Below are 25226 nucleotides of genomic sequence, written 5' to 3' on the forward strand. Positions count from 1 at the left end.
GAAACCTGAGACCTACAAAGCAATGACCTCATCTCTAGGGTTCTAGGAAGAGAACAGGTCTCTCTGAAATCCTTGGGACCGAGGATACCTACTAGAACTCAATAAATTCTAAACCAAACGAATGGAGTCAGCTGAAAATCCATTCAACTTCCTATACTATAAGCAAGTAGCCCTGAATTGAGAGGAAATTTAAGATTTTTCCATTTTCAGGGTTAAACTCCAAATACATCACACTATCATAGTGGCATATGTCTTCACGGATAAAAAATGCTTTGAAAGAACATGCCTCAGACAGGGAAAGAACAAAATCAGCATACAATTACTTACTCACACACAAGAAAAATGTGATGTTAATATAGGCAAATCAAGAGAGAAACTTCACAAACCAGTAACGTAAGTGAGGTCTAAGTCAAATCCGTCCTTCTTGTATCGCCGTTTGTTTCCTGAAACCTGAGGGTTTAAAACAGTCATTCATTTGTAAAACATAAATCAACATAAAAAAAGAACAAAAAAAAAAAAAAAAGAACAATATATAGATATCTACAACCCTTGCCAGTATTTCCTGAAACACAAACATTTTTTCTGAATCATGAAACATATTTTGCCCACTTACCATCCTCCTGGTCAGCATTTCAAGATGTCTTTTTTGATGAGCCAGATGAAAAACTCTTATCAGAATGATAAGTCGTAGAGGTCGTAAAATCATTGTCAATCTAACAATAAATTTAAAAGATTCATTTTTGCTTTAGAAACAGAGGATTTTGTCAGTATGGACTAAGTTTAGAGCAGTGGTTCTTAACCAGGGGCAGTTTTGCACACGCCCCCCTGGCCCAAGCCTCCCACCCACCCCACCCACCCCGGGCATATTTGGCAATGTCCAGGGACATTTTTGGCTGTCACAACCGCCTGTGAGGGGCTGCTACTTGCATCTAGTGGGTAGAGGGGTGCTGCTCAGTACCGATGCACAGGACAGCTCCCTTCCTAAAAATCGATCTGGTCCAAAATATCAGTAGCGCTGGTGTTGAAAAACTCTGGTTTAAAGAACAAGTCATATGGTAGACTCTCAGAATTTGTGGATTTAACTTCTGTGGTTTAAGACAAGCATTTTTCAATCTTCTTCTCATCAAAACAGAATTCTTATTCCCCTCTGTTAACTCCCGTGAGTAACAGGGGTTCACTAGAGCTGTGAACACACATCAGGCAGGTAGCAGATGAGTTTCTTCCCAAGTGTGTCTCCTACCATCAGGAAGAAACACGATGGCAAAGAACTGATGGTTTGGGCTAGTGCTTCTCTAGCTTGAGTGTGCATACCGATTCAGTAGGTCTAGAGTGGGCCCTGAGGTGTTTTTCTTCTTGTATTTCTGACAAGCTCTTCGGTGATGCTGAGGTTGCCTGTCTGAAGACCATACTGGTTTTGGTTATTTTCAAAAACTCCAAAAGCTTATCACATCAAGTTTTGTTGGGACCTGAGTGAAAGTCCTGAGAAGCTGGGGTGCAGGAAGCGGCAAGCTATCTGACTAAGGAATAAGCCTAGTGAGCCACCCAACAGCTACATCCTAGAACACTTCTGCTCTTCTTTTTCTCACTGCCACAGTAGAAAGAGGAGGAGAAAGAAAAGAAGCCATCGGTCTCTCATACACATTTTTGTTTGATCCCTAACAGTTCTAACTTTGCCTCAGCTTTCATCATGTGAACTACACTGCAAAAATTCTACCTCTGTGTTTCTACCCATGTCACCTCGTTTTCTCTTCCATTTGTTCCTTTTTAGAGAATCATCATTGGAGTCGCTCAAATTTTTCATCAACTCAAACCAGTACTCTCTTGGTTATAGGAAAAACCCAGGAATTTCACGTGTAAGAAATTTGTGGTTGAAGCGCAAGTGGGAATTTAGTGGGAATTTCAAAATGTAGAGAAGTTCAAGTTAGGACAAGAGGCAAGTCCCCAGTTTCTTCTTTGGGGACGCCATCTTCTTCATTCAACTAAAGGTACTCAGCGTGGACACCCTTCACTGGTCCCTAAACACCACCATTCTTTAGTTTCCAGATATGTGGAAATTTATCTCAACGTTTCATTTTCAAGCAGCTTATCTAGCACAGAATTAGCACATTCAGAGTTAAAAAGATTACACAAAATGAAAGCCACGGAAAATATTTTTTAAGAAAGAAAAACTTTAAGAGAAGGGAAGCATATGTTTCTTACTTGGGGAAATCTTTAAGAACCTTAAAGTCATAGAAAATATAAGCGATATTGACCAGTAGAGTCACCACAATAATGGCAGCATCTAAGGAGTTAACTATATCAGAAAAATACGGTCGTACCCTGTAATAAAAAAACAAAAAAATATATAAGTTTATGCTTCCCCAAAGAAGAGAGAGGGATATTTTAAGAGCACAAATTATTTGACTCATCCCCCTTAAGATTTCTGGTTTGGGATTTCCCTGGTGGTCCAGTGGGTAAGACTCTGCGCTCCCGATGTAGGGAGCCTGGGGTTAGATCCCTGGTCGGGGAACTAGATCCCGCGTGCATGCCGCAACTAAGAACCAGCGCAGCCAAAATAAATATTTTTTTAAAAAAGGAATTCTGCTTTGATGAATGATTTAAAGTGCATTTACTAGACTAGATTAAGGAAAAAAATATTCATGCTCATTTTATACTTATATAGGACAAAAGCATCAATATGGCAAGTATAACCATAAGTATAGTAAGAGGTATAACCAAACCATTGAACAAGAGGCAAGCATTGCCTTCACACAGGTGGGAGAGAGAGATGGGATGGTGAGCCATGCTATCAGACAATGGAAGCTGAACATGTCACAGCCCTAGAGAAACGGGCTGTGAGAAGTGCATGAAAGGAGCTTGTGAGAGCAAGACGGGTCCACCACTTTGGCCTGCAAACTCATCACCTGGTTTTGCGCTCACAGTGGAATCCCAGTGACCTGGTGTGGCCTCCTCTGTGCAAAGCTGAACTTCCAGCCCCGGCACCTCCTCCTCAACACTAGCTCCTTCAGCCATGGGCACTGGGGCTCCGGGGAAAGCTTCTTCTAATCCTGGGGTAGCCCCTTTAGGCTCCGAGTAACCTGGGAGTGGGCAACTGTCCTTAGCTCAGAGGCATGAGGACAGAGATTCAGCCAGGAAGGAGACAAGCATGTTCCGAAATGCTCTGGATGAAGTGAGGCTGGGGAATTTAGTCCCTGACTCCACAGCAGTCCAGCTCCAAGGCTGCAGCTCCCTCCACCCACCTTCTCGGGGAGCCAGCAGCCAAGAAGATCAGCTGCTGCCTCACTACCAAGCCTCCCTGATGGGATTCAGCTCTCCCATAGAGCTTAACACAAGTTTTTGTTCATTTATTTTTAAATTTCTCATTTTTAAAAAAATTTTTTGGCCGTGCAGCTTGCAGGATCTTAGTTCCCCGACCAGGGATCGAACTCACGCCCCCTGCAGTGGAGGCATGGAGTCCTAACCATTGGACCACCAGGGAAGTACCACAAATTTTTATTTTAACTGAGGTAGGGTTTGCTCATGATCTATTATCTAGTATTTAATATACTGTCAGCTTTTATTTACATTGAACTCAATAAAAATATCAATATTTATACTTCACATACATATTCCCCTTAATAAGGTGCATGTAGACATATTAGCTGCCTGGCCCCATTTTGCAAAGCCTTTAAGCTTTACCTGTTGAAGGAACCATCTAGAATACATGGTTTGGAGACTAGAGTGCCAGTTGTAATAGTAATATTAAAGCTCAATCTGATAGAAATTGGGATTTGGATTGTTGTTTCTCTTGTGGAGTATACCTTCGAGGAGAATTATTCTGATAAAGAGGGGCATATTTAGTTGGGTTGACCTGGTAATTACTTGGGATGCTTCTCATAGCAGTACGAAATAGTTCTATGTGCTTTTAAAAAATTAATCAAACTTACCCTTCTATAAATACTCGAAGAAAAACATCCATGAAAAAAAATAAAGCAATAGCTAAAGAAACTGAATGATATTCCAAAGGAATATACATCGTGCTATCAGAGACAACTATGTCTGTAATGATGAGGGACACATCCACAAAGATCAGCAAAATTCCAAATATTCTACAACAAACAAATAAATAAACCAAATAAGGATAAAGTGGTTTTCACCCCTATAGGTAGACTAACTTCAGCCCAATGATCTGATATCAAAATGTCATTATTTTGGATTAAACTGTTCAGTGGTAGGGAGAACTGCTCTTAGAATCTGAACATAAATTACTCTGCTTTCACCCAATAGAAGCAGTTGTTAGGGAAATAAATTTCCGACTAAACCACTTCATGATATCATGCCCTTTTATATTAAGACACATCAGACCAACGCTCCAAGACAGAATAGGCAAACTACATTAAAATTACATGTTTCCACTTGTAAACTCTTCTTAAAATTTAAGAATTTTAGAAGGGTCTTCTATCAATTTCCCACAATAAATTAAACCTCATTAATCTTGATATTTTTAAAGAATTTAGTAATAAAAACCAAGTGAAAGCATGACTAACATAAGCCCTTAAAAGACTACTTTGACCAGTAAGGCTTCTTATCAGTGAGATTATCAACAAATATAAGATTACATATCAATGGATGGTTCTGGCACAGTTCTGGGCACATAAGAAGGAATTCAGTTCCATGAATACATACATAATTGAACTCTAAAGTAACTCTTAAGCCCTTTTCTTATATATGCTAAACACATTCTCTATAAGTTGATTATACTATTTGTATAATCTATGAAGATAAATTAATCTTAAAGCACTTTTTCACAATTGCAATGCAAATTAAAATATTATCAATTTAAAAGGAAGCAAGTATATTGTGTGAATCTGTAACATAGTATGAAATCTTACTATCATGTAGAGAAGAAAGATCTAAGTAAAATGTTTCCAGAATTAAGGAATAATTCTAGGTGAATAAGGTATTTACTAAAACACTTTCCTTATAGCTATAGAATTTTGAAATGCATGTTTCATTATTTTTACTTTTACAGGTAAAAAAAAAAAAAGCATGTTAATATGTTGCTATTAGACTCGGTACATGCCATTTCTTTGCAATTCTTAATGTTCAGCTTCAATTAAAACTCCAAGATAAATTAGATTGCATTAAACGGGGTACAAAGGTTATTTAGCGACATACTGACAGTGGAAATGCTTTTTGTTCCCTCCCAGATCCTTTGCCATTAAAAAATATTGATATTAAATTAATACATACTTAATTACCTCCTTTTCTAGAGTCTCACATACCTGAAAGTGAAGGATGATACAATCAAGTACACAATTCTCTTAATCTTGCTGCTGCAAAAAGAAGTAAAAATAAAACTTAAGAGCTTTCAAGTGTATCAGATTTTTCCTAACATATAGTATGAATTTAACCAACAAAGGCCTTTATAAATATAATTTTTAAAGTCTCCAGAAGTTGCCTAACAAAATGCTTTTTACTAATAACTGTAAAAATTTCACCTGATTCTTTTTTTTTCTTTCTTTCCTATGTAGAATATATGTGAAAAAAACACTAACCTTTCCCTTGACTGTAAAGCCCTAATCCCAAGTTAATGGTAAGATTAAGCTTGGGGTCATCAACTAAAGCAACAGAGTGTGGAGACAGAAGGGAATGGTAGAAGAGATGTGTGTTCCAGCTCTCCCATGAGTGAGCTGTGGGGTCCTGGGCAAGTCATCAAACTATGGCCAAACCTGTTCTACAACAATAGAATAAGGGACTTCAGGGAAGCTCTTGTCTTGTAATATTCATTTCTTGAAACAAGTCACCCCATGAATAAGACAGTTAAACATTAATGAGACTCACAGCTGGGGTGGGAAGTGCACTTTGGGGGTGAGGAATGTTAGTAAGATACATTTCAAAGGAGAAACACCCTGGAGGCTGGGCTCCTCCCATTAGTAGTAGGAGGAGACGGTTTTATAGCGCCAGCAGTTGTGCCTCATTTTACCCTATGGCTGGAGACAAGGTAGTCATTGAGGAGCAATTTCTTGCCCTGCTGAAGCCTCCAACACGTGACCCAAATTCCACCCCAAGTGGGATTTGATCCCAAAGCAATGCTCACAGACTGTGCCCAAGACTGGAGAAGGGGGAGGATAGATGCCGAATAGAACTGGGGCACTGCCAAATGGAACAGGCCACAGATGGATACTGTTGGGCTAAGCTGAGCTGTAAGATCTCCCCACCCCCTCTAATTTCTCCCTTCTCCATCTGCACCCACTACCTCTGCCCAGGCTTAGCGAGCAAAGGTTGATGCGGACGGGGATCTGATTGGCCAAAAGAGGTGAACCTCCCCTGAGGTTGCCATTCTCTTAATACAAGCCCTTTCTGATCCCAGACAGACTATCAGATCTCTGGGTAGCAAAGAAATGTTACAACAAATCAGAACTTACTTGACAAAGTGAATTTACAGAACCATGCCCGACAGAATCATTGGGGCAAAAAAGGATGGCTTGGGGTGGCTTTAGGCTCTACTATCACTTTCAGTGCCTCCCAAAACTACCCCAAGTAAATATAGAATTGAGATTTTTTTTAACAAAGAGTGTGCTATATAAATGCAGCTTCAAATAATGTGTGTGGAGTTTGCTGGGAAAGGACAGTAACTCAATAATTATACATTTAAAAAAAGTACTATTCATATGTGGGAGCAACAGACATACACTCTCCAACACCCAGTGCAACCATGTAACCTTCCTAAAAATGATTACTCAGAGAAGTGCTTGAGCCAACTGAGCAAGGAATAAAAATGAAGAAGGCAGGAATAAGGAAGATGGCTTACAGAGAAAAGGTGTCAAGAAATAAAATCATAAAAATTCAGAACTAAGTCCAAATCATCATTGTTAATGTAGCACCTGGAAATGTAAACAAATGATTCTAAAAGCAAAGATAAATAACAAAATTCTCGATAATAGTATGGATTTAAATTTGCAGGGTTTTTCCACATTAATTTAGGTTTCTCAGAAGAGAGAAGTAAAAGCATGTTGCATTTCTGTCTTCCCAGGTACAAGTCCAGTTTTAAACTGGATACTGATGGAGAAACAAAGGTACAATTATGTTTTCTAAAAATAGGTTTATAACTTTCATATTATTAAAACTTAAATAAAAACAAATCAACTAATAGCATAATGTTAAAAAAATTTAAAGAAAAAATATCAAGGAAGTGTTTAATACAGAAAACAAAGTAAAATGATAGCAAATAAAACCGAACATACCTGAAATGATAATAAATACAAACACATTACTCTCATATCAAATACTGACAAATACTTTTAGATAAGTTTAAAAACTAAATGCACTATATGCTGTATACAAGAACAAAAACTAAATTAAAATGATAGTTTGAAAATAAAGAGATGGACAAAGATATCAGATGCAAATGTGAAATCTCAAAACATTAAAAGTTGTAATATTAATATCAAAGTTGAATTCAAAGCAAAAATATTAACTATGACCAAGACTTATTTTATACTGATAGAAGGCAGACTCTATAAGATACTATTAAGACCATGTTGAACAGCGGTGGGATCTGCATTGGGGGCAGGTCCTATCTTTCCCATTGGACACTTATTTCTCTGCACAGATGGTGGAGGGAGGCATGTGGTCATACTCAAAGCATTAAAGGCACTGGGATGATTCTTTGGTTTTCCTACTCTCACTCCAGGGCTCTGGGTCCCCCCCCACCAAACTATCCATAACAGACAAGGCTATATTCCTAGATTAAACTCAGGCTGAAGAGAGCAGAGTCAAGCTTTAGATCTGAATCCAACCTAAGTTCGCTCATTAGGATTCTCTACTGGGACTTAGAGAGAAACCTCCAAAGTACCCAGGAGTGTCCTTTGCCCGGCTTGGTCCTCAGGGATATACTTCCCTTTGGAGTGGGGTGTTGGTAGCAAGGATAAGATCTGAGTGTCCCTGGTCAAATACTATCCATTTAAAAATATATATATATATTTTTTAAACTATATATATATATATATATATATATATAGTTTCTATTGTGCAGAGAAAACATATTTAAAGCATTTCTATGAAATTTTAAAAGAAATTTATCCTACAAGAAGATAAAAAAACTTTAATGGTACTCTAAAATATAAAAATTATTCAGACAACATTTTCTGACCACGATTTAATAAAACCAGTGAAGTGGGAGAGTACTAATATACAAGATATTTAATTGCATTTTATCACTATAGAAATTTTAAAGGTGCCACATATGACAACTCAGATTAAATGGAGATATTGTTTGAAAGACACAAACTACTAAAATGTGCTCAAGAAAAAATAGATAACATGAATAGTTTAAAAGGTAATATATCTTGTAGAGAAATTGAACTTGTAGTTTAAAACTTTCCAACAACAACAAAAAAGTCCAAGCCCAAGTGACTTCACTGGAGAATTCTACTTAATTCTTCAAGGAAGATATAAATCTAAACAAATTCTTCCATAAAACAGAAGAATAGGGACTACTTCCAAACTCATTTTAGCAGATTAGCATTACCCTGATACCAAAACCAGTAAAGACATTACCTGACAAGAAAATTACCAATATCCCTCATAAATATATTTATAAAAATCCTTAACAAAACATTAATAAATTGAATCCAGCAGTATATATATATTTTAAATTCATGACCACTTAGTGTTTGTTCCAGGAATTCAAGGATGGTTCAACATTCTAAAAATAACGTAATTCGCCATGTCAATAAACTAAGGAAAATAAAACATATGATAATCTCAATGGAGGCAAAAAATTTTTTAAACAAAATTTAACATCCATTTATGATAAAAACTTTCAGTGAACTAGGGAAAAAGGGAACTTCCTTAACCTGACAAGGGGCATTTACGCCCCCCCAAAACAAACAAACAAACAAACAAAACCTATGGCTGATATCAATCTTAATGGTGAGACTGAATGTTTTCTTCCAATGATTAGGCATCTAGGATGTCAGTTCACACTTCTTCCACTCAAAATTATACTGGAGTCAATGTAATAAAGCAAGAAATGGAAATAAAAGGCCTATAGATTGAAAAGGAAGAAATAAAACTCTCACTATTGAGGCCCGAGCACCACGATGAAGAGTGGCCCCCACTTGCCACAACTAGAGAAAGCCCTTGCACAGAAACGAAGACCCAACACAGCCAAAAATAAATAAATTAATTAATTTTAAAAATAAAAAAATAAAAAATAAATCTTAAACACATTTAAAAAAAAAAAAAACTCTATTTGTAGATGAGATGCTTGCCTACCTAGAAAATCCCAAGGAATCTACAAAAAAGCTAACAGAACTAATAAGTGAGTTTAATAGTTATTGTATAAAAGGTCAATATACAAAATTCAATTATATTTCTATATACTAGCAATGAACGATTGAAAAGTAGAAATTTAAGCAACTGAACCATTTATATTAGCACCAAAACCCATGAAATACTTTTTTATAAAGTAACAAAATATGTGCAGGATCTGTATGCTGAAAATTACAAAACTTGACGAAAGAAAATGAAAACCTAAAGATAAGAAGAGATGTGAAATTGTACTGCCATTTTGGAAACTATTTCTTATACAATTAAACATACACTTTACCATAAGTATCAGCAATCCTATTCCTTGGCACTAACCAAAGATAAATGAAAGTTGTGTCCACACAAAAAACTTGTACACAAATGTTCATAGCCACATTACTCATAACAGGCCAAAACTGGAAATAATCCAAATGTCCATCAATGGGTGAATGGATAAGAAAATATGGTAAATTCACAGTGATGTCAGAAACATGACAGAGTGAAAAACTACCTTTGTCTCTCCCCTTCAATCTACAACCAATAAAACATCCACAACTCAACAAAGGTGCCACTGTCCAACACAACAGTTTGCCAGAGGACTCCACACATCTGTACATCTAAAGGCGGGTGGATTGGAACACTTAGAAGAGATGCAACGAGGGAACAGTGGAATCAGTGCCTGCAATCCTGGCCCTCTGACCACAGCAGCTGTGCCCACAGCTTCAGAGAACACAGTAGCAGCAGGGGAAGCAGCACACACGACTCCAGGCTCCAGACCACACCAGCACCCATGGCTATATGTAACTGACCAACAGTGGGGCCTGGGATCCTGTCCCTCCAGCCACCGAGGTGACCACAACCTCACTGCCACTCCCCCACCTGCAGTGGCACAGCCCATGAACTCAATGAGATATAAGAAAACTCAGAAAGGCAGTTGAATGAGCCCAGGAATAAAAATGAATGAACAGAAAGAATATTTTACAAAAGAGACTAAAACTCTAAAAAGAAACAATTGAGAGACTGGGATTGACATATACATACTACTATATATAAAATAGATAACTAATAAGAACCTACTGTGTAGTACAGGGAACTCTACTCAATAGAGTGGTTATATATGTATAGGTATAATTGAGTCATTTTGCTGTACAGCAGAAACTAACACAATATTGTAAATCAACTATACATCAATAAAAAATAATTAAAATAAATAAAAAGGAATGAAAAAGAAACTCTGGAGCTGAAGAACTTAATAAATGAGATGAAGAACACACATTAGAAGCATTGGAAACAGAGCAGACAATATGGAAGAGAGAATTAGCAAGCTGGAAGATAGCAATCTAGAAATGATACAAGTAGAAGAAGAAAGAGAAATAAGATTTTTAAAAGGAAGAAATCCTGAGAGAGTTATCTGACTCTTTCAGGAAGGGCAACATTAGGATAGTGCATATCCCAGAAGGAGAAGAGAGGGAAAAGGGAGCAGAGAGTTTATTTAAAGAAACAATAGCTGAGAACATCCCAAACTTGGGGAAGGAACTGGAGATACAAGTCCATTAAGCTAAGAGAGCACCTAATTACCTCAATGCAAAAAGACCTTCTCCAAGACACATAATATTAAAATTGTTAAAAGTGAATGACAAAGAATTTTAAAATCAGCTAAGGCAAAAAAGATGGTAACCTACCAGGGAACCCCCACTATTAGGCTATCAGCAGATTTCTCAGCAGAAACCCTACAGGCCAAGAGGGAGTGGAATGACATTCTCAAAATACTGAAAGATAAAAACTGTCACCCAAGAATACTCTATATAACACAGTTATCATTCAGATATGAAGGAGAAATAAATGCTTTCCCAGACAAACAAAAGCTGGAGTTCATCAACACTAGACCTGCCTTACAAGAGATGTTGAAAGGAACTCTTCTATCAGAAACAAAAGGACAAGAATACACAAAACTTTGAGCAAGGTGATAAATAGAACCAGAAAATTGCCACTCTTTACCAAGATAGGTTTTTAAATACTTTATTATAGTATAAAGGTTAAAGGGAGAGAAAAAAAGAAAGCAGAAAAATAACTATAGCTCTCTACAGTTTGGTAACAAACTAACTAAACAAAAACGGGTAATTTGAGACAACAAAAGCAAAAGGGGAAGAGGAAAAGGATGGAACTTATGTTTTTAAGAATGTTTTAGTTCACTATAAATTATATCATAATGTGTGAAAAGCATGCTGAAATCAAAAGGCTAGAAAATGATTAAATAAAATAGATTCTGGAAAGACCCAGTGTATAAAGATTCATAACATAATAGAGATGGATTTTAAAATCTTTGAACAAGATATAAATGTTTTCAATAATGGGTTCATTCATTCAACCAAACTCACTGAGTGCCTACTATGTGCCATGGCACTGTTTGAGGCACTGGAGATACAGCAGTTAAAAAAATGGACAAAATTTTCTTCCGTCATGATGTTTAAATTCTGTCTCGTGCAGACCATAAATATAATAAATAAGTAAATAAGGTAGTAAGTTATAAGGTGATAAATGCAATAAGGATCATTAAATTAGGGTAAAGACAATGGAGGGGGATGCAACTTTGATGCTGGGAAAACTAAGTAGTCACGTGGGAGAAAATTAGAGTCCTACATTTTATACCTTAATACAAAATAAATCCTGATGTTTTATTTAAATGTAGAAAATATATTCAAAACATAGATGAATTTTGGTGAATATATTAAAATCTTAGGTAGAGAAAGACTTTCTGACACTAAAGGCATAAATCATAAAGAAAAGGACAGATGTACTCAACTGTATGAGGATTATAAACTTCTATATAGTGAAAAGCTAGGCAACCTGGGAAAAAATACTTGCCCTATGATATAAAAAGGATATATTTAACTTTTCTATCCGGTGGCAGTGATAAACACCCCAATTTTAAACGGGCAAAGGTAGTTTGCAAACAATGAAATACAAGTTCTATGGAAAAAAGTATAAACAAAAACAATGTCAAATGTGCATTAGAACAAACATATTTACTAACATTGAAAAGATGAGCAATGGCTAGCGTGAAAGGGGACGAAATGTACACTGCATCTTGGTGTGGAAAGTATCAAAATCAATAGCCTCACAAACGTTCCTTTTGACACAGAATTTACACCTCTGAGAATTTTTATTTTAAAGAAATAAAATATACAAAAGTTTGGTCTCAAAGTTATTCATCATTTTTTGTAATAAGTCACAGCTTAAATGTCCAGAAATATCTGACAATTTAAATGAACGACAATTTAAACATCTATACCATGAAATATTATACAGCTATCAAAAGGAATGTTGCAAATTTTAAAATCAATAAAGTCAAATATAGGCAGAACTTCAGGCAACAATAAAAAATCTGAAATTAAAAAATATATAATGTTGTAAATGCAAATGTAAATGCATGGAAATATAGTCATGATATGTCACTAAGTAATAAGGTTATTTTTAAAACAATGTATGATACCATATCCATAAACAAAAAATGTATAAGCCTAAAGAACCTTGAAGGGCATCTATTAAACATTAGGAATGCCTATTAATGGGAGGATTTATTGCTTGTTTGTATTTTCTGATTTTCCTAATAGTGAAATTTTGTTGCTTTACTTTTGGTTTTAAGTATAAAATTTATTTATGGTGCTTTAGAGATTTAAAATCACACTAATATGTGTGTACATATTACTCCACATTTATTTTTAGGTTTTCATTATACTACACCCAGCACCCAGTAGATAGATATTGTAGATAGCATTATTACCAGTTTACAGATAAAAGATCTAAAATTTAAAGTAGTTTAGTATTTTGCCAAGTGTCCAGTGCATATTAGATGCCAAAGCCAAGCACAGATTCCAGGTCTTACTCCAAATCTAATACCATCCCCTGGTCTGAAACACCAGTGTCTCTCACACAGGGACTATTGAAATGCCACCCAAATCTATACCATAAGCATTTGTAATTTAAAAAACAAAACTAAACTAACACTTCTTCTTTGTAAGAAGAAGGAAATGCTTGCCTTGCTCAGTCTATTCAAATTTTGCCCCTGCCCTGGGCAGCCTCATTGCAGAAAATATATAGTTAATATGCAGACATATCATTTAATTAAGTAGCAGAGTGAACTCTTCATTGATGGCCCATGATGAAAAAACAGAAAATGGAAATTCATGGGTAATTTGAAGAACTATTTGTGTTCATTAGTCGCCCCTTTATTTTTCATGTTGTTTTTGTCTAGACACCAACAGATTACAACAGTAACCAATTCATTGCCTCGTTAGCAATACTCACTCCCCAACATTAATTCAAGTTGGTGAATGGTTAAGTAACTGGCCAAGAGAGTAGCAGAAGAAAAACTGCATGAATAATTCTGCAGTCCAGACACATGGGATTTTTTTTGAAGTACAATTGATTTACAATATTATATTAGTTTCGGGTGTACAACATAGCGATTCAATAATTTTATAGATTATATTCTATTTAAAGTTATTACAAAATAATGGCTATATTTCCCTGTGCTGTACAATATATCCTTGATGCTTATTTTATACATAGTAGTTTGGGTGAGGGAGAGTCAGACGTGTGTGATTTTAAGAATGTATCGTGTCCTTGTCATTGAGTACCGGTAAAAATGCCTTCAGATCAGTGCAATAGGAAGTACTCTCGTGAGATTACTCAGAAACAAGACAAAATTAATAAAATCCCAACGGACATTAAGAGGCCTTTAATCAGCAAAACATGTTTGCTTTTGCTCTCAGTCCCATTTGCTCACAGATAAAATCAACAAAACTAGGAATCAGAACATATCCAAGAAAAATGAGAAAGGAACACAAGAGAAGAGCAAGCAGCATTTGCAATCCTCTGTTTAGAAAGAAACTTTGTAATAAAATTAGTCTCTACTAAGGATATTTTCACATTTTCAAACTAGAAGAACATTTACTTGTGAATATGTGGAAATATTTTTTCAAGTATGGTACTTATATGCAAATTCAAATAGACTCATTGTATACCCTCCCTCCCAAACATTTTGCTATCTTTCCATAGCTCTTTTTTTTCACCTCAGCATGAGCCCCATCTTCTAAAAGATAAGAAATCCATCAACAGCTCCCTCCCTCCGAACTTCAAACTGACTTACTAATGTGAATTGAGAGAGTCAACGTCTTCATCACCATCATCGATCTTGGACAGCTGTTCCATCGTACTTTAACCGCCAACAAATGCAAAAATATATCATTAGAGATTTGCTACATGGAACAGTGATGTGAAAAACTTATTTGAAGAAAAAGAATTCCTTAAATCTAAAGGAACCATGACTTAGCTCACTGGATGACCCAATCTTACAGAAAGAAATTTAGAATCATTGTCTAGAAAACTCTGTATTCCTATGGATACTTCCAAGACTGAATTTTGCAAATCTTTCTCTCTCTGTGTTTCTCCCTATGTCTCTGTCTCTGTGTCTGCTTCTCTCTCTCTGTCTCACTCTTTCTATAATGATAGAGATTAATAATATATAGATAGCACTGATGCAAGTAAATTATATCAGCAGCCTTGGAAGGCACCATAATTAAAAGGCAAGATATATCAAAGTAGTCAAAGACCTTTGATGTCAATTTATTTGGGTCACTGTGAAGGATTTAAAATGTACATAGCACGAAATGACTTCACTTTTTTTGGCTGAAATTGGATACACTTGCTCTAGAACTTATAAACTGGTTGAACTCTAAAAAAATTATACGTCAGTTAGTTATTTGGAACCTGGGTCCCTGCACCACCTACTTTTCACATATTATGGATATCTTGTTTTCTCCTTGAGTAGGTTTCAATAACTGCCTGAGACAAGGACTCCATAACTAATTGGATTTCACAGATCTTAATAGCCTCCCTTTTCCCCTCTTTCTATATTTATATCTCACCTTTCATCTCTGCCTCTCGATTCACATGAGTCAGGGCTAAAGGATTAAAATGTACATAGTAAGACTCCATGTGTCTTAAAGATTTATTTTTAAATGCAATTTAGCTATAATTACTCTGCAATTTATAATTTAGTTGCCCTAAAAATAACATTCTAATCAGTTATTTAAAACCTGGTATTTAATTTTTCTGTAGAAATGAACTTTATATATTGGTAATAAAAATCTTAGTCCTGTGGGAAAACGTAATCAAATTTAGGTACATTTCTTTACTCCTGAACCTAATCCCCAAGTGTAACACCATTTTGTGATTAAATTTACTTCAAATTCAGCTTGAGTTTGTATGTACTCATCTCACTTGCCCTATAATTTTCTGCCTTCTCAAGTCCCTACACCACCTAGTAACCCTTCACGAATCATAGATGTCTTTCCTGCCCTTCAGACAGGGTCAAGACAAGGCAGGGTCTCCCTCCAATGTGATGGTGGGTTTGGGTTTGGGGCACCAGCCTCACATGGTGGCAGAGCTCTGGAAAGTGAGGGACACATCCAGGGTCTATCAGATCCATTTTTTTCTGCTGAGGGTTCCCCTCTGCTCTCTATCCACTGAGACCTTCTCCTAACTCCTAATATGATTCTGCCCTCTCTTGGCCCATGCATGGGCAATCTGATACCTTCCTAAGGGGAAGTATCAGACAGCGGCTGCTCCTAACTAAGGGTAACAAACAGACTAGGGGTAAGAACACTCCCTTTTATGACCTGTTCTTTTTTTTCCCCCAAATAGATCCAAAAAAGAAAGAAAGTAACATATTGAGGCTGGCAAAACAAACAAACAAACAAAACCCTTAGATAAAGCATGGAAGAAACTCTGTGTTGCCGTAGATGCTCCCCAGAATAAATTTCACAAATCTCAACATCCCCCCTTACACTATCTATATATATTTATATCTCACCTTTCATCGAAGGGTTCAACACAAGTTACTTTTTCCACCTGGCTCTGGTCATAGCTAAAGGATTATAAATGCACATGGTAAGACGTCAGGTCTCCCTAGACTTATTTTTAAATGCACATTAGCTACAATTGCTCTACAATTTATAACCTAGTTGTCCTAAAAATAACATTCTAATCAGTTATTTAAAACCTGGTATTTCATTTTCCCCTGTAAGTGAGGCTTTATACATTTGTAATGAAAATCTTAGTCCTGGGGGGGAAAATATGTCATGAATCAAGTTTATAGACATTTCTTGACTCCTGAGAACCCCTTCAGGAGTACAACTTTCTCCTTGCAAAATAAGTTTCTCTCCTTTCTTGGCCCATTTTAGTAGAGCCTCAAACACAACCATTTGGATAGTTTCCCTAGGGGTTTCGGCTGCATCTAAGAGTGATAAACAGATGAGTAAGAAGCATCCCTCTTATGACCTGTTTCTGTTTTATCCAACTAGATACAAAAAGAAAGAAAGAAAGAAACATACTTACATAGGCTACAGTAAAAAGATTTAGAAACAATGTCAAGGACACTCTGTTATGTCATGAATACTCCTAAAAATGAACCTCCCAAATATAATCAACCTCTCTCCCCTTTCCTCTCTCTGTTTCTCTCACTCTCACATGCTCTCTCTCTCTGCATTTATATACATATTTTTTGTTGTTGTTGACATCTCTCTATCTTTATTTCTATCTCACGTATTAGTGGTGGGTCCATCAGGTCTTCCTGTTGTCAATTCACTCAAAGCAGTGCTAAAGGATTAAAAAGGCACAGAGTCAGACACCCTATAATTTTCTCAGTTAAACTTTTTGGTTCAAATTAGTTTAAATTAATGCTTTCACTTACAAACTAGATGACCCTTTAAAAACTGACATGTAAATCGATTGCTTGAAACCTGGTAGGTCATTTTCCCCAGAAATGAGGCTTTATGTATTTGTAATGAATATCTTACACTTGTCAAAAAGGTAATGACTCAAGATTGAAGTACAGTTCTTTACTACTGAATCTGAGCCAATGTGTAACAACCTTTTGGGGTGGAATTTATTTCAAATTCAACTTCAGGTTGTAGGTACCCAACTTTCTTGACCAATCTAACCTCCTCACCAGGTCTGTGCTCCATAGGAAGCATGCTCGTCTTTCCTGCCCCTGACATAGGGTCAAGTAACTCAAGCCTGAGTCAGGGGCTCCATCTGATGTGAACATGGGTCTGGATTTGGCTTATCGGCCTCACATGGTAGCTGATACAATTTATTATTATTCTCCTTGCTCCAGATGGCTTTCATCTTCCCCACACCCACTCCAGGAGAGTCTCATACACAGGCAATCTGACAGTTTCCCGAGAGTTTGGCTGCCAGTAACTGAGAGTCAAGACTGGGAGTAAGAAGACTCCCTCTATGTCTTGTGCCTCTTTTTCTACCTCAATTCAAGAGACAAAGACTATTCCACATAGAATCTTACCACGAGAGGACGTTAGAAACAGTATCAAGGGAATTCTATATTCCCATGGGTGCTCCAAGGGTGAACATCCCAAATCTCAATCTCTATGAATATGTTATGTTATGTATGTATGTTTGTACATGTGTACATATTATACATGTATTTATTTATCATATCTTACTTTGCCATGAAGAAACCTCCTGCCAATTCACTCAGGGCAGTGCTATGGTATTAAAGATAGACATAGTAAGATACCACATGACTTCTAGACTTTTACATTTTTAGTTCAAATTAGCTATAATTACTCTTTTTTTTTTTGGCTGCACTGCACATCCTGTGGGATCTTAGTTCCCCAAACAGGGATTGAACCCGGGCCCTCAGCAGTGAGAGCATGCTGTCCTAACCACTGGACCGCCAGAGAATTCCCTGCTACAATTACGCTTAAGCTTATAAACTGGTTGGCTCTTAGGAAATTCACATGTAAATCAGTTATCTGGAACCTGATATCTCATTTTTCCTAGAAATGATTCTACATATATTGTAATGAATATTTTTGACCCACCAAAAAAGTTAATGACTCAAGATTGGTTCAAGATGGCGCAGTAGAAGGACGTGCTCTCACTCCCTCTTGCAAGAACACCAGAATCACAACTAACTGCTGAACAATCATCCACAGGAAGACACTGGAACTCACCAAAAAAGATACCCCACATCCAAAGACAAAGGAGAAGCCACAATGAGACGGTAGGAGAGGTGCAATCACAATAAAATCAAATCCCATAACTGCTGGGTGGGTGACTCACAAACTGGAGAACACGTATACCGCAGAAGTCCACCCACTGGAGTGAAGGTTCTGAGCCCCACGTCAGGCTTCCCAATCTGGGGGTCCGGCAACGGGAGGAGGAATTCCTAGAGAATCAGACTTTGAAGGCTAGCGGGATTTGATTGCAGGACGTCGACAGGACTGGGGGAGACAGAGACTCCACTCTTGGAGGGCACACACAAAGTAGTGTGCTCAATGGGACTCAGGAGAAGGAGCAGTGACCCCACAGGAGACTGAACCAGACCTACCTGCTAGTGTTGGAGGGTCTCCTGCAGAGGCGGGGGGTGGCTGTGGCTCACTGAGGGGACAAGGACACTGGCAGCAGAAGTTCTGGGAAGCACTCCTTGGTGTGAGCCCTCCCAGAGTCTGCCATTAGCCCCATCAAAGAGCCCGGGTAGGCTCCAGTGTTGGGTCGCCTGAGGCCAAACAACCAACGGGTAGGGAACAAAGCCCCACCTATCAGCAGACAAGTGGATTTAAGTTTTACTGAGCTCTGCCCACCAAAGCAAAAGCCAGCTCTACCCACCACCAGTCCCTCCCATCAGGAAACTTGCACAAGCCTCTTAGATACCCTCATCCACCAGAGAGCAGACAGCAGAAGTAAGAAGAACGACAATCCTGCAGCCTGTGGACAAAAACCACATTCACAGAAAGATAGACAAGATGAAAAGGCAGAGGGCTATGTACCAGATGAAGGAACAAGATAAAACCCCAGAAAAGCAACTAAATGAAGTGGAGATAGGCAGCCTTCCAGGAAAAGAATTCAGAATAATGATAGTGAAGATGATCCAGGACCTTGGAAAAAGAATGGAGGCAAAGATTGAGAAGATGCAAGATATGTTTAACAAAGATCTAGAAGAATTAAAGAACAAACACCTAGAAGAATTAAAGAACAAACAAACAGAGATGAACAACACAATAACTGAAATGAAAAATACACTAGAAGGAATCAATAGCAGAATAACTGAGGCAGAAGAACGGATAAGTGACCTGGAAGACAGAATGGTGGAATTCACTGCTGCGGAACAGAATAAAGAAAAAAGAATGAAAAAAAATGAAGACAGCCTAAGAGACCTCTGGGACAACATTAAACACAACAACATTAGCATTATAGGGGTCCCAAAAGGAGAAGAGAGAGAGAAAGGACCCGAGAAAATATTTGAAGAGATTATAGTTGAAAACTTCCCTAACATGGGAAAGGAAATAGCCACCCAAGTCCAGGAAGCGCAGAGAGTCCCATAAAGGATAAACCCAAGGAGAAACACGCTGAGACATGTAGTAATCAAATTGACAAAAATTAAAGACAAAGAAAATTTATTGAAAGCAGCAAGGGAAAAACGACAAATAACATACAAGGGAACTTCCATAAGGTTAAGAGCTGATTTCTCAGCAGAAACTCTACAAGCCAGAAGGGAGTGGCATGATATACTTAAAGTGATGAAAGGGAAGAACCTACAACCAAGATTACTCTACCCAGCAAGGATCTCATTCAGATTCGATGGAGAAATCCAAAGCTTTACAGACAAGCAAAAGCTAAGAGAATTCAGCACCAGCAAACCAGCTCTACAACAAATGCTAAAGGAACTTCTCTAAGTGGGAAACACAAGAGAAGAAAAGGATCTACAAAAACAAACCCAAAACAATTAAGAAAATGGTCATAGGACCATACATATCAATAATTACCTTAAATGTGAATGGATTAAATGCTCCAACCAAAAGACACAGTCTCGCTGAATGGACACAAAAACAAGATCCATATATATGCTGTCTACAAGAGATCCACTTCAGACCTAGGGACACATTCAGACCGAAAGTGAGGGGATGGAAAAAGATATTCCATGCAAATGGGAATCAAAAGAAAGCTGGAGTAGCAATACTCATATTAGATAAAACAGACTTTAAAATAAAGAATGTTACAAGAGACAAGGAAGGACACCACATAATGATCAAGGGATCAATCCAAGAGTAAGATATAACAATTATAAATATATATGCACCCAACATAGGAGCACCTCAATACATAAGGCAACTGCTAACAGCTATAAAAGAGGAAATTGACAGGAACACAGTAATAGTGGGGGACTTTAACACCTCACTTACACCAATGGACAGATCATCCAAACAGAAAATTAGCAAAGAAACACAAGCTTTAAATGACACAACAGACCAGACAGATTTAATTGATATTTATAGGACATTCCTTCCAAAAACAGCAAATTACACTTTCTTCTCAAGTGCGCACAGAACATTCTCCAGGATAGATCACATCTTGGGTCACAAATCAAGCCTCAGTAAATTTAAGAAAACTGAAATCATATCAAGCATCTTTTCTGACCATAACGCTAGGAGATTAGAAATTAATCACGGGGAAAAAAACGTAAAAAGCACAAACACATGGAGGCTAAACAATACGTTACTAAATAACCAAGAGATCACCGAAGAAATCAAAGAGGAAATCAAAAAATACCTAGAGACAAATGACAATGAAAACACGACGATCCAAAACCTATGGGATGCAGCAAAAGCAGTTCTAAGAGGGAAGTTTATAGCTATTCAAGCCTACCTCAAGAAACAAGAAAAATCTCAAATAAACAATCTAACCTTACACCTAAAGAAACTAGAGAAAGAAGAACAAACAAAACCCAAAGTTAGCAGAAGGAAAGAAATCATAAAGATCAGAGCAGAAATAGAAACAAACAATAGCAAAGATCAATAAAACTAAAAGATGGTTCTTTGAGAAGATAAACAAAATTGAGAAACCATTAGCCAGACTCATCAAGAAAAAGAGGGAGAGGACTCAAATCAATAAAATTAGAAATGAAAAAGGAGAACTTACAACAGACACCACAGAAATACAAAGCATCCTAAGAGACTACTACAAGCAACTCTATGCCGATAAAATGGACAACCTGGAAGAAATGGACAAATTCTTAGAAAGGTATAACCTTCCAAGACTGAACCAGGAAGAAACAGAAAATATGAACAGACCAATCACAAATAATGAAATTGAAACTGTGATTAAAAATCTTCCAACAAACAAAAGTCCATGACTAGATGGCTTCACAGGTGAATTCTATCAAACATTTAGAGAAGAGCTAACACCCATCCTTCTCAAACTCTTCCAAAAAATTGCAGAGGAAGGAACACTCCCAAACTCATTCTATGAGGCCACCATCACCCTGATACCAAAACCAGACAAAGATACTACAAAAAAAGAAAATTACAGACCAATATCACTGATGAATATGGATGCAAAAATCCTCAACAAAATACTAGCAAACAGAATCCAACAACACATTAAAAGGATCATACACCATGATTAAGTGGGATTTATCCCAGGGATGCAAGGATTCTTCAACATACGCAAATCAATCAATGTGATACACCATATTAACAAACTGAAGGATAAAAACCATATGATCATCTGAATAGATGCAGAAAAAGCTTTTGACAAAATTCAACACCCATTTATGATAAAAATTCTCCAGAGAGTGGGCATAGAGGGAACCTACCTCAACATAATAAGGGCCATATATGACAAACCCACAGCAAACATCATGCTCAATGGTGAAAAACTGAAAGCATTTCCTCTCAGGTCAGGAATAAGACAAGGATGTCCACTCTCGCCACTATAATTCAACACAGTGTTGGAAGTCCTAGCCACAGCCATCAGAGAAGAAAAAGAAATAAAAGGAATCCAAATTGGAAAAGAAGAAGTAAAACTGTCACTGTTTGCAGATGACATGATACTATACATAGAGAATCCTAAAGATGCCACCAGAAAACTACTAGAGCTAAACAATGAATTTGGCAAAGTTGCGGGATACAAAATTAATGCACAGAAATCTCTTGCATTCCTATACACTAATGATGAAAAATCTGAAAGAGAAATTAAGGAAACACTCCCATTTACCACTGCAACAAAAAGAATAAAATACCTAGGAATAAACCTACTTAGGGAGACAAAAGACCTGTATGCAGAAAACTATAAGACACTGATGAAAGAAATTAAAGATGATACCAACAGGTGGAGAGATATACCATGTTCTTGGATTGGAAGAATGACTATTGTGAAAATGACTATACTACCCAAAGCAATCTACAGATTCAATGCAATCCCTATCAAATTACCAATGGCATTTTTTATGGAACTAGAACAAAAAAAATCTTAAAATTTGTATGGAGACACAAAAGACCCCGAATAGCCAAAGCAGTCTTGAGGGAAATAAACGGAGCTGGAGGAATCAGAATCCCTGACTTCAGACTATACTACAAAGGTACAGTAATCAAGACAATATGGTACTGGCACAAAAACAGAAATGTAGATCAATGGAACAGGATAGAAAGCCCAGAGATAAACCCATGCACCTATGGTCAACTAATCTATGACAAAGGAGGCAAGGATATACAATGGAGAAAAGACAGTCTCTTCAATAAGTGGTGCTAGGAGAACTGGACAGCTACATGTAAAAGAATGAAATTAGAACATTCCCTAACACCATACACAAAAATAAACTCAAAATGGATTAGAGACCTAAATGTAAGACCAGACACTATAAAACTCTTAGAGGAAAACATAGTAAGAACACTCTTAGACATAAATCACAGCAAGATCTTTTTTGATCCACCTCCTTGAGTAATGGAAATAAAAACAAAAATAAACAAATGGGACCTAATGAAACTTAAAATCTTTTGCAAAGCAAAGGAAACTACAAACAAGACGAAAAGACAACCCTCAGAATGGGAAAAAAATATGTGCAAATGATCAGTGGACAAAGGATTAATCTCCAAAATATATAAACAGCTCATGCATCTCAATACTAAAAAAACAAACAACCCAATCCAAAAATGGGCAGAAGACCTAAATAGACATTTCTCCAAAGAGGACATACACATGGGCAAGAAGCACATGAAAAGCTGCTCAACATCACTAATTACTAGAGAAATGCAAATCAAAACTACAATGAGGTATCACCTCATACCAGTTAGAATGGGCATCATCAGAAAATCTACAAACAACAAATGCTGGAGAGGGTGTGGAGAAAAGGGAACCCTCTTGCACTGTTGGTGGGAATGTAAATTGATACAGGCACTATGGAGGTTCCTTAAAAAACTAAAAATAGAATTACCGTATGACCCAGCAATCCCACTACTGGGCATATACCCAGAGAAAACCATAATTCAAAAAGACATGTGCACTCCAATGTTCATTGCTGCGCTATTTACAATAGCCAGGTCATGGAAGCAACCTAAATGCCCATCGACAGATGAATGGATAGAGAAGTTGTGGTACATATATACAATGGAATATTACTCAGCCATAAAAAGGAACGAAATTGGGTCATTTGTAGAGACGTGGATGAATCTAGAGACTGTCATACAGAGTGAAGTAAGTCAGAAAGAGAAAAACGAACACCGTATATTAATGCATATATGTGGAACCTAGAAAAATGGTACAGATGAACCGGTTTGCAGGGCAGAAATAGAGACACAGATGTATGTAGAGAACAAACGTATGGACACCAAGGGGGGAAGGTGGCCAGGGGGTGGGGGGGTGGTGGTGGGATGAATTGGGAGATTGGGATTGACATGTATACACTGATGTGTATAAAATGGATGACTAATAAGAACCTGTTGTGTAAAAAGATAAATAAAATTAAATATAAAAAAAAAGAAAAAAAAAGTTAATGACTCAAGCGTTAAGTACAGTTCTTTACTACTGAATCTGACCCAATGTAGAGCAGCCTTCTGGCGTGGCATTCATTTCAAGTTCAACTTCAATTTGCAAGTACACATCCCTCTTCCTCCACATAATTTCCTGCTTCTCAAGTCCCTTCATCATGCTCGGACTCCCACCCCATCATGGTTGTCTTTCCTGGCCCTCAGACACTGCAGAGTAACTGCAGGCCTGAGTCAGGGCCCCTCCATGTGATGAGGGTTTGTGGTACCAGCTTCACATGGTGAAAAGCTCTGGAGGGTCATGGATGATCTGGGTTCTACGAGCTCCATCCTTTGGCTGAAGCCTCCTCTGCTCCCTGCCCACGGCCAATTCCTCCTTGCTCCAAAAAAGTTTCTCTCCTCCCTTACCCAGCCTAGCAGAGTGTCGCTCACAGCAACCAAAGGTGACAAATACTAGGATTAAGAAGACCTCCTTTACGGCCTGTTCATCCTTTTTCTACCTCAGTTCAAAAGACAAAGAATGTTACATATAGAAACCTTACCAGGAGAGGACTTTAGAAACAGTATCGAGGGAATTCTGTATTCCCATGGCTGTTCCTAAAGGTGAACATCCAAATCTCAATCTCTCTGTATATTATGCACATATGTGTGTGTGTACATATTACATACATAGTTATTCATCATAGCTCACCTTGCATTGGACAGTCCTTCAGAAGACGCTGCTGTCCATTCACTCGGGGCAGTGCTAAAGGATTAAAAACAGACAAAATAAGATACCCCAAGACTTCTAGACTTTTACTTTTTTAGTTCAGGTGGGCTATAATTACCCTTGAACTTATAAACTGGTTGGCTCTTAGAAAATTCACATGTAAATCAGTTATTTGGAATCTGATATCTCATTTTTCCCAGAAATGATTCTATATACATTTGTAATAAATGTTTTGACCTATCAGAAAAGTTCATGACTCAGGAATTGGCCAGTAGTTATTAGGAGGAAGGATTCCTCTTATGACCTGTTCCTCTTTTATCCAACTAGATCCAAAAAAGATAGAAAGTTACTAACAGGTGTTACAGTGAGAAGAT

At 37.3% G+C, this 25226-nt stretch overlaps 1 protein-coding gene across 5 annotated transcripts in view; it reads right to left on the reverse strand.

The window, feature by feature from the left end:
* The window catches only part of LOC118883973 (phosphatidylinositol 3,4,5-trisphosphate 3-phosphatase TPTE2-like), a 97835-nt gene that overhangs the window by 46304 nt on the left and 26305 nt on the right, over positions 1 to 25226 (reverse strand). For 3 of the 5 annotated variants that reach the window (XM_036831166.1, XM_036831165.1, XM_036831169.1), the window contains 11 exons: positions 24835 to 24888; positions 17823 to 17864; positions 16903 to 16956; positions 16172 to 16225; positions 15225 to 15260; positions 14447 to 14512; positions 5265 to 5315; positions 3927 to 4088; positions 2200 to 2319; positions 614 to 713; positions 387 to 450 (listed from right to left, as the gene is read on the reverse strand). In XM_036831166.1, the coding sequence (XP_036687061.1) occupies positions 387 to 450; positions 614 to 713; positions 2200 to 2319; positions 3927 to 4088; positions 5265 to 5315; positions 14447 to 14512; positions 15225 to 15260; positions 16172 to 16225; positions 16903 to 16956; positions 17823 to 17864; positions 24835 to 24888 (803 nt within the window). Of the gene's footprint in view, positions 1 to 386; positions 451 to 613; positions 714 to 2199; positions 2320 to 3926; positions 4089 to 5264; positions 5316 to 14446; positions 14513 to 15224; positions 15261 to 16171; positions 16320 to 16902; positions 16957 to 17822; positions 17865 to 24834; positions 24889 to 25226 lie in introns of those variants that run through there. The other 2 variants (XM_036831167.1, XM_036831170.1) reach the window with 2 other exon arrangements.

The sequence above is a fragment of the Balaenoptera musculus genome, chromosome 18 (assembly GCF_009873245.2).
Source record: "Balaenoptera musculus isolate JJ_BM4_2016_0621 chromosome 18, mBalMus1.pri.v3, whole genome shotgun sequence".
NCBI lineage: Eukaryota > Metazoa > Chordata > Mammalia > Artiodactyla > Balaenopteridae > Balaenoptera > Balaenoptera musculus.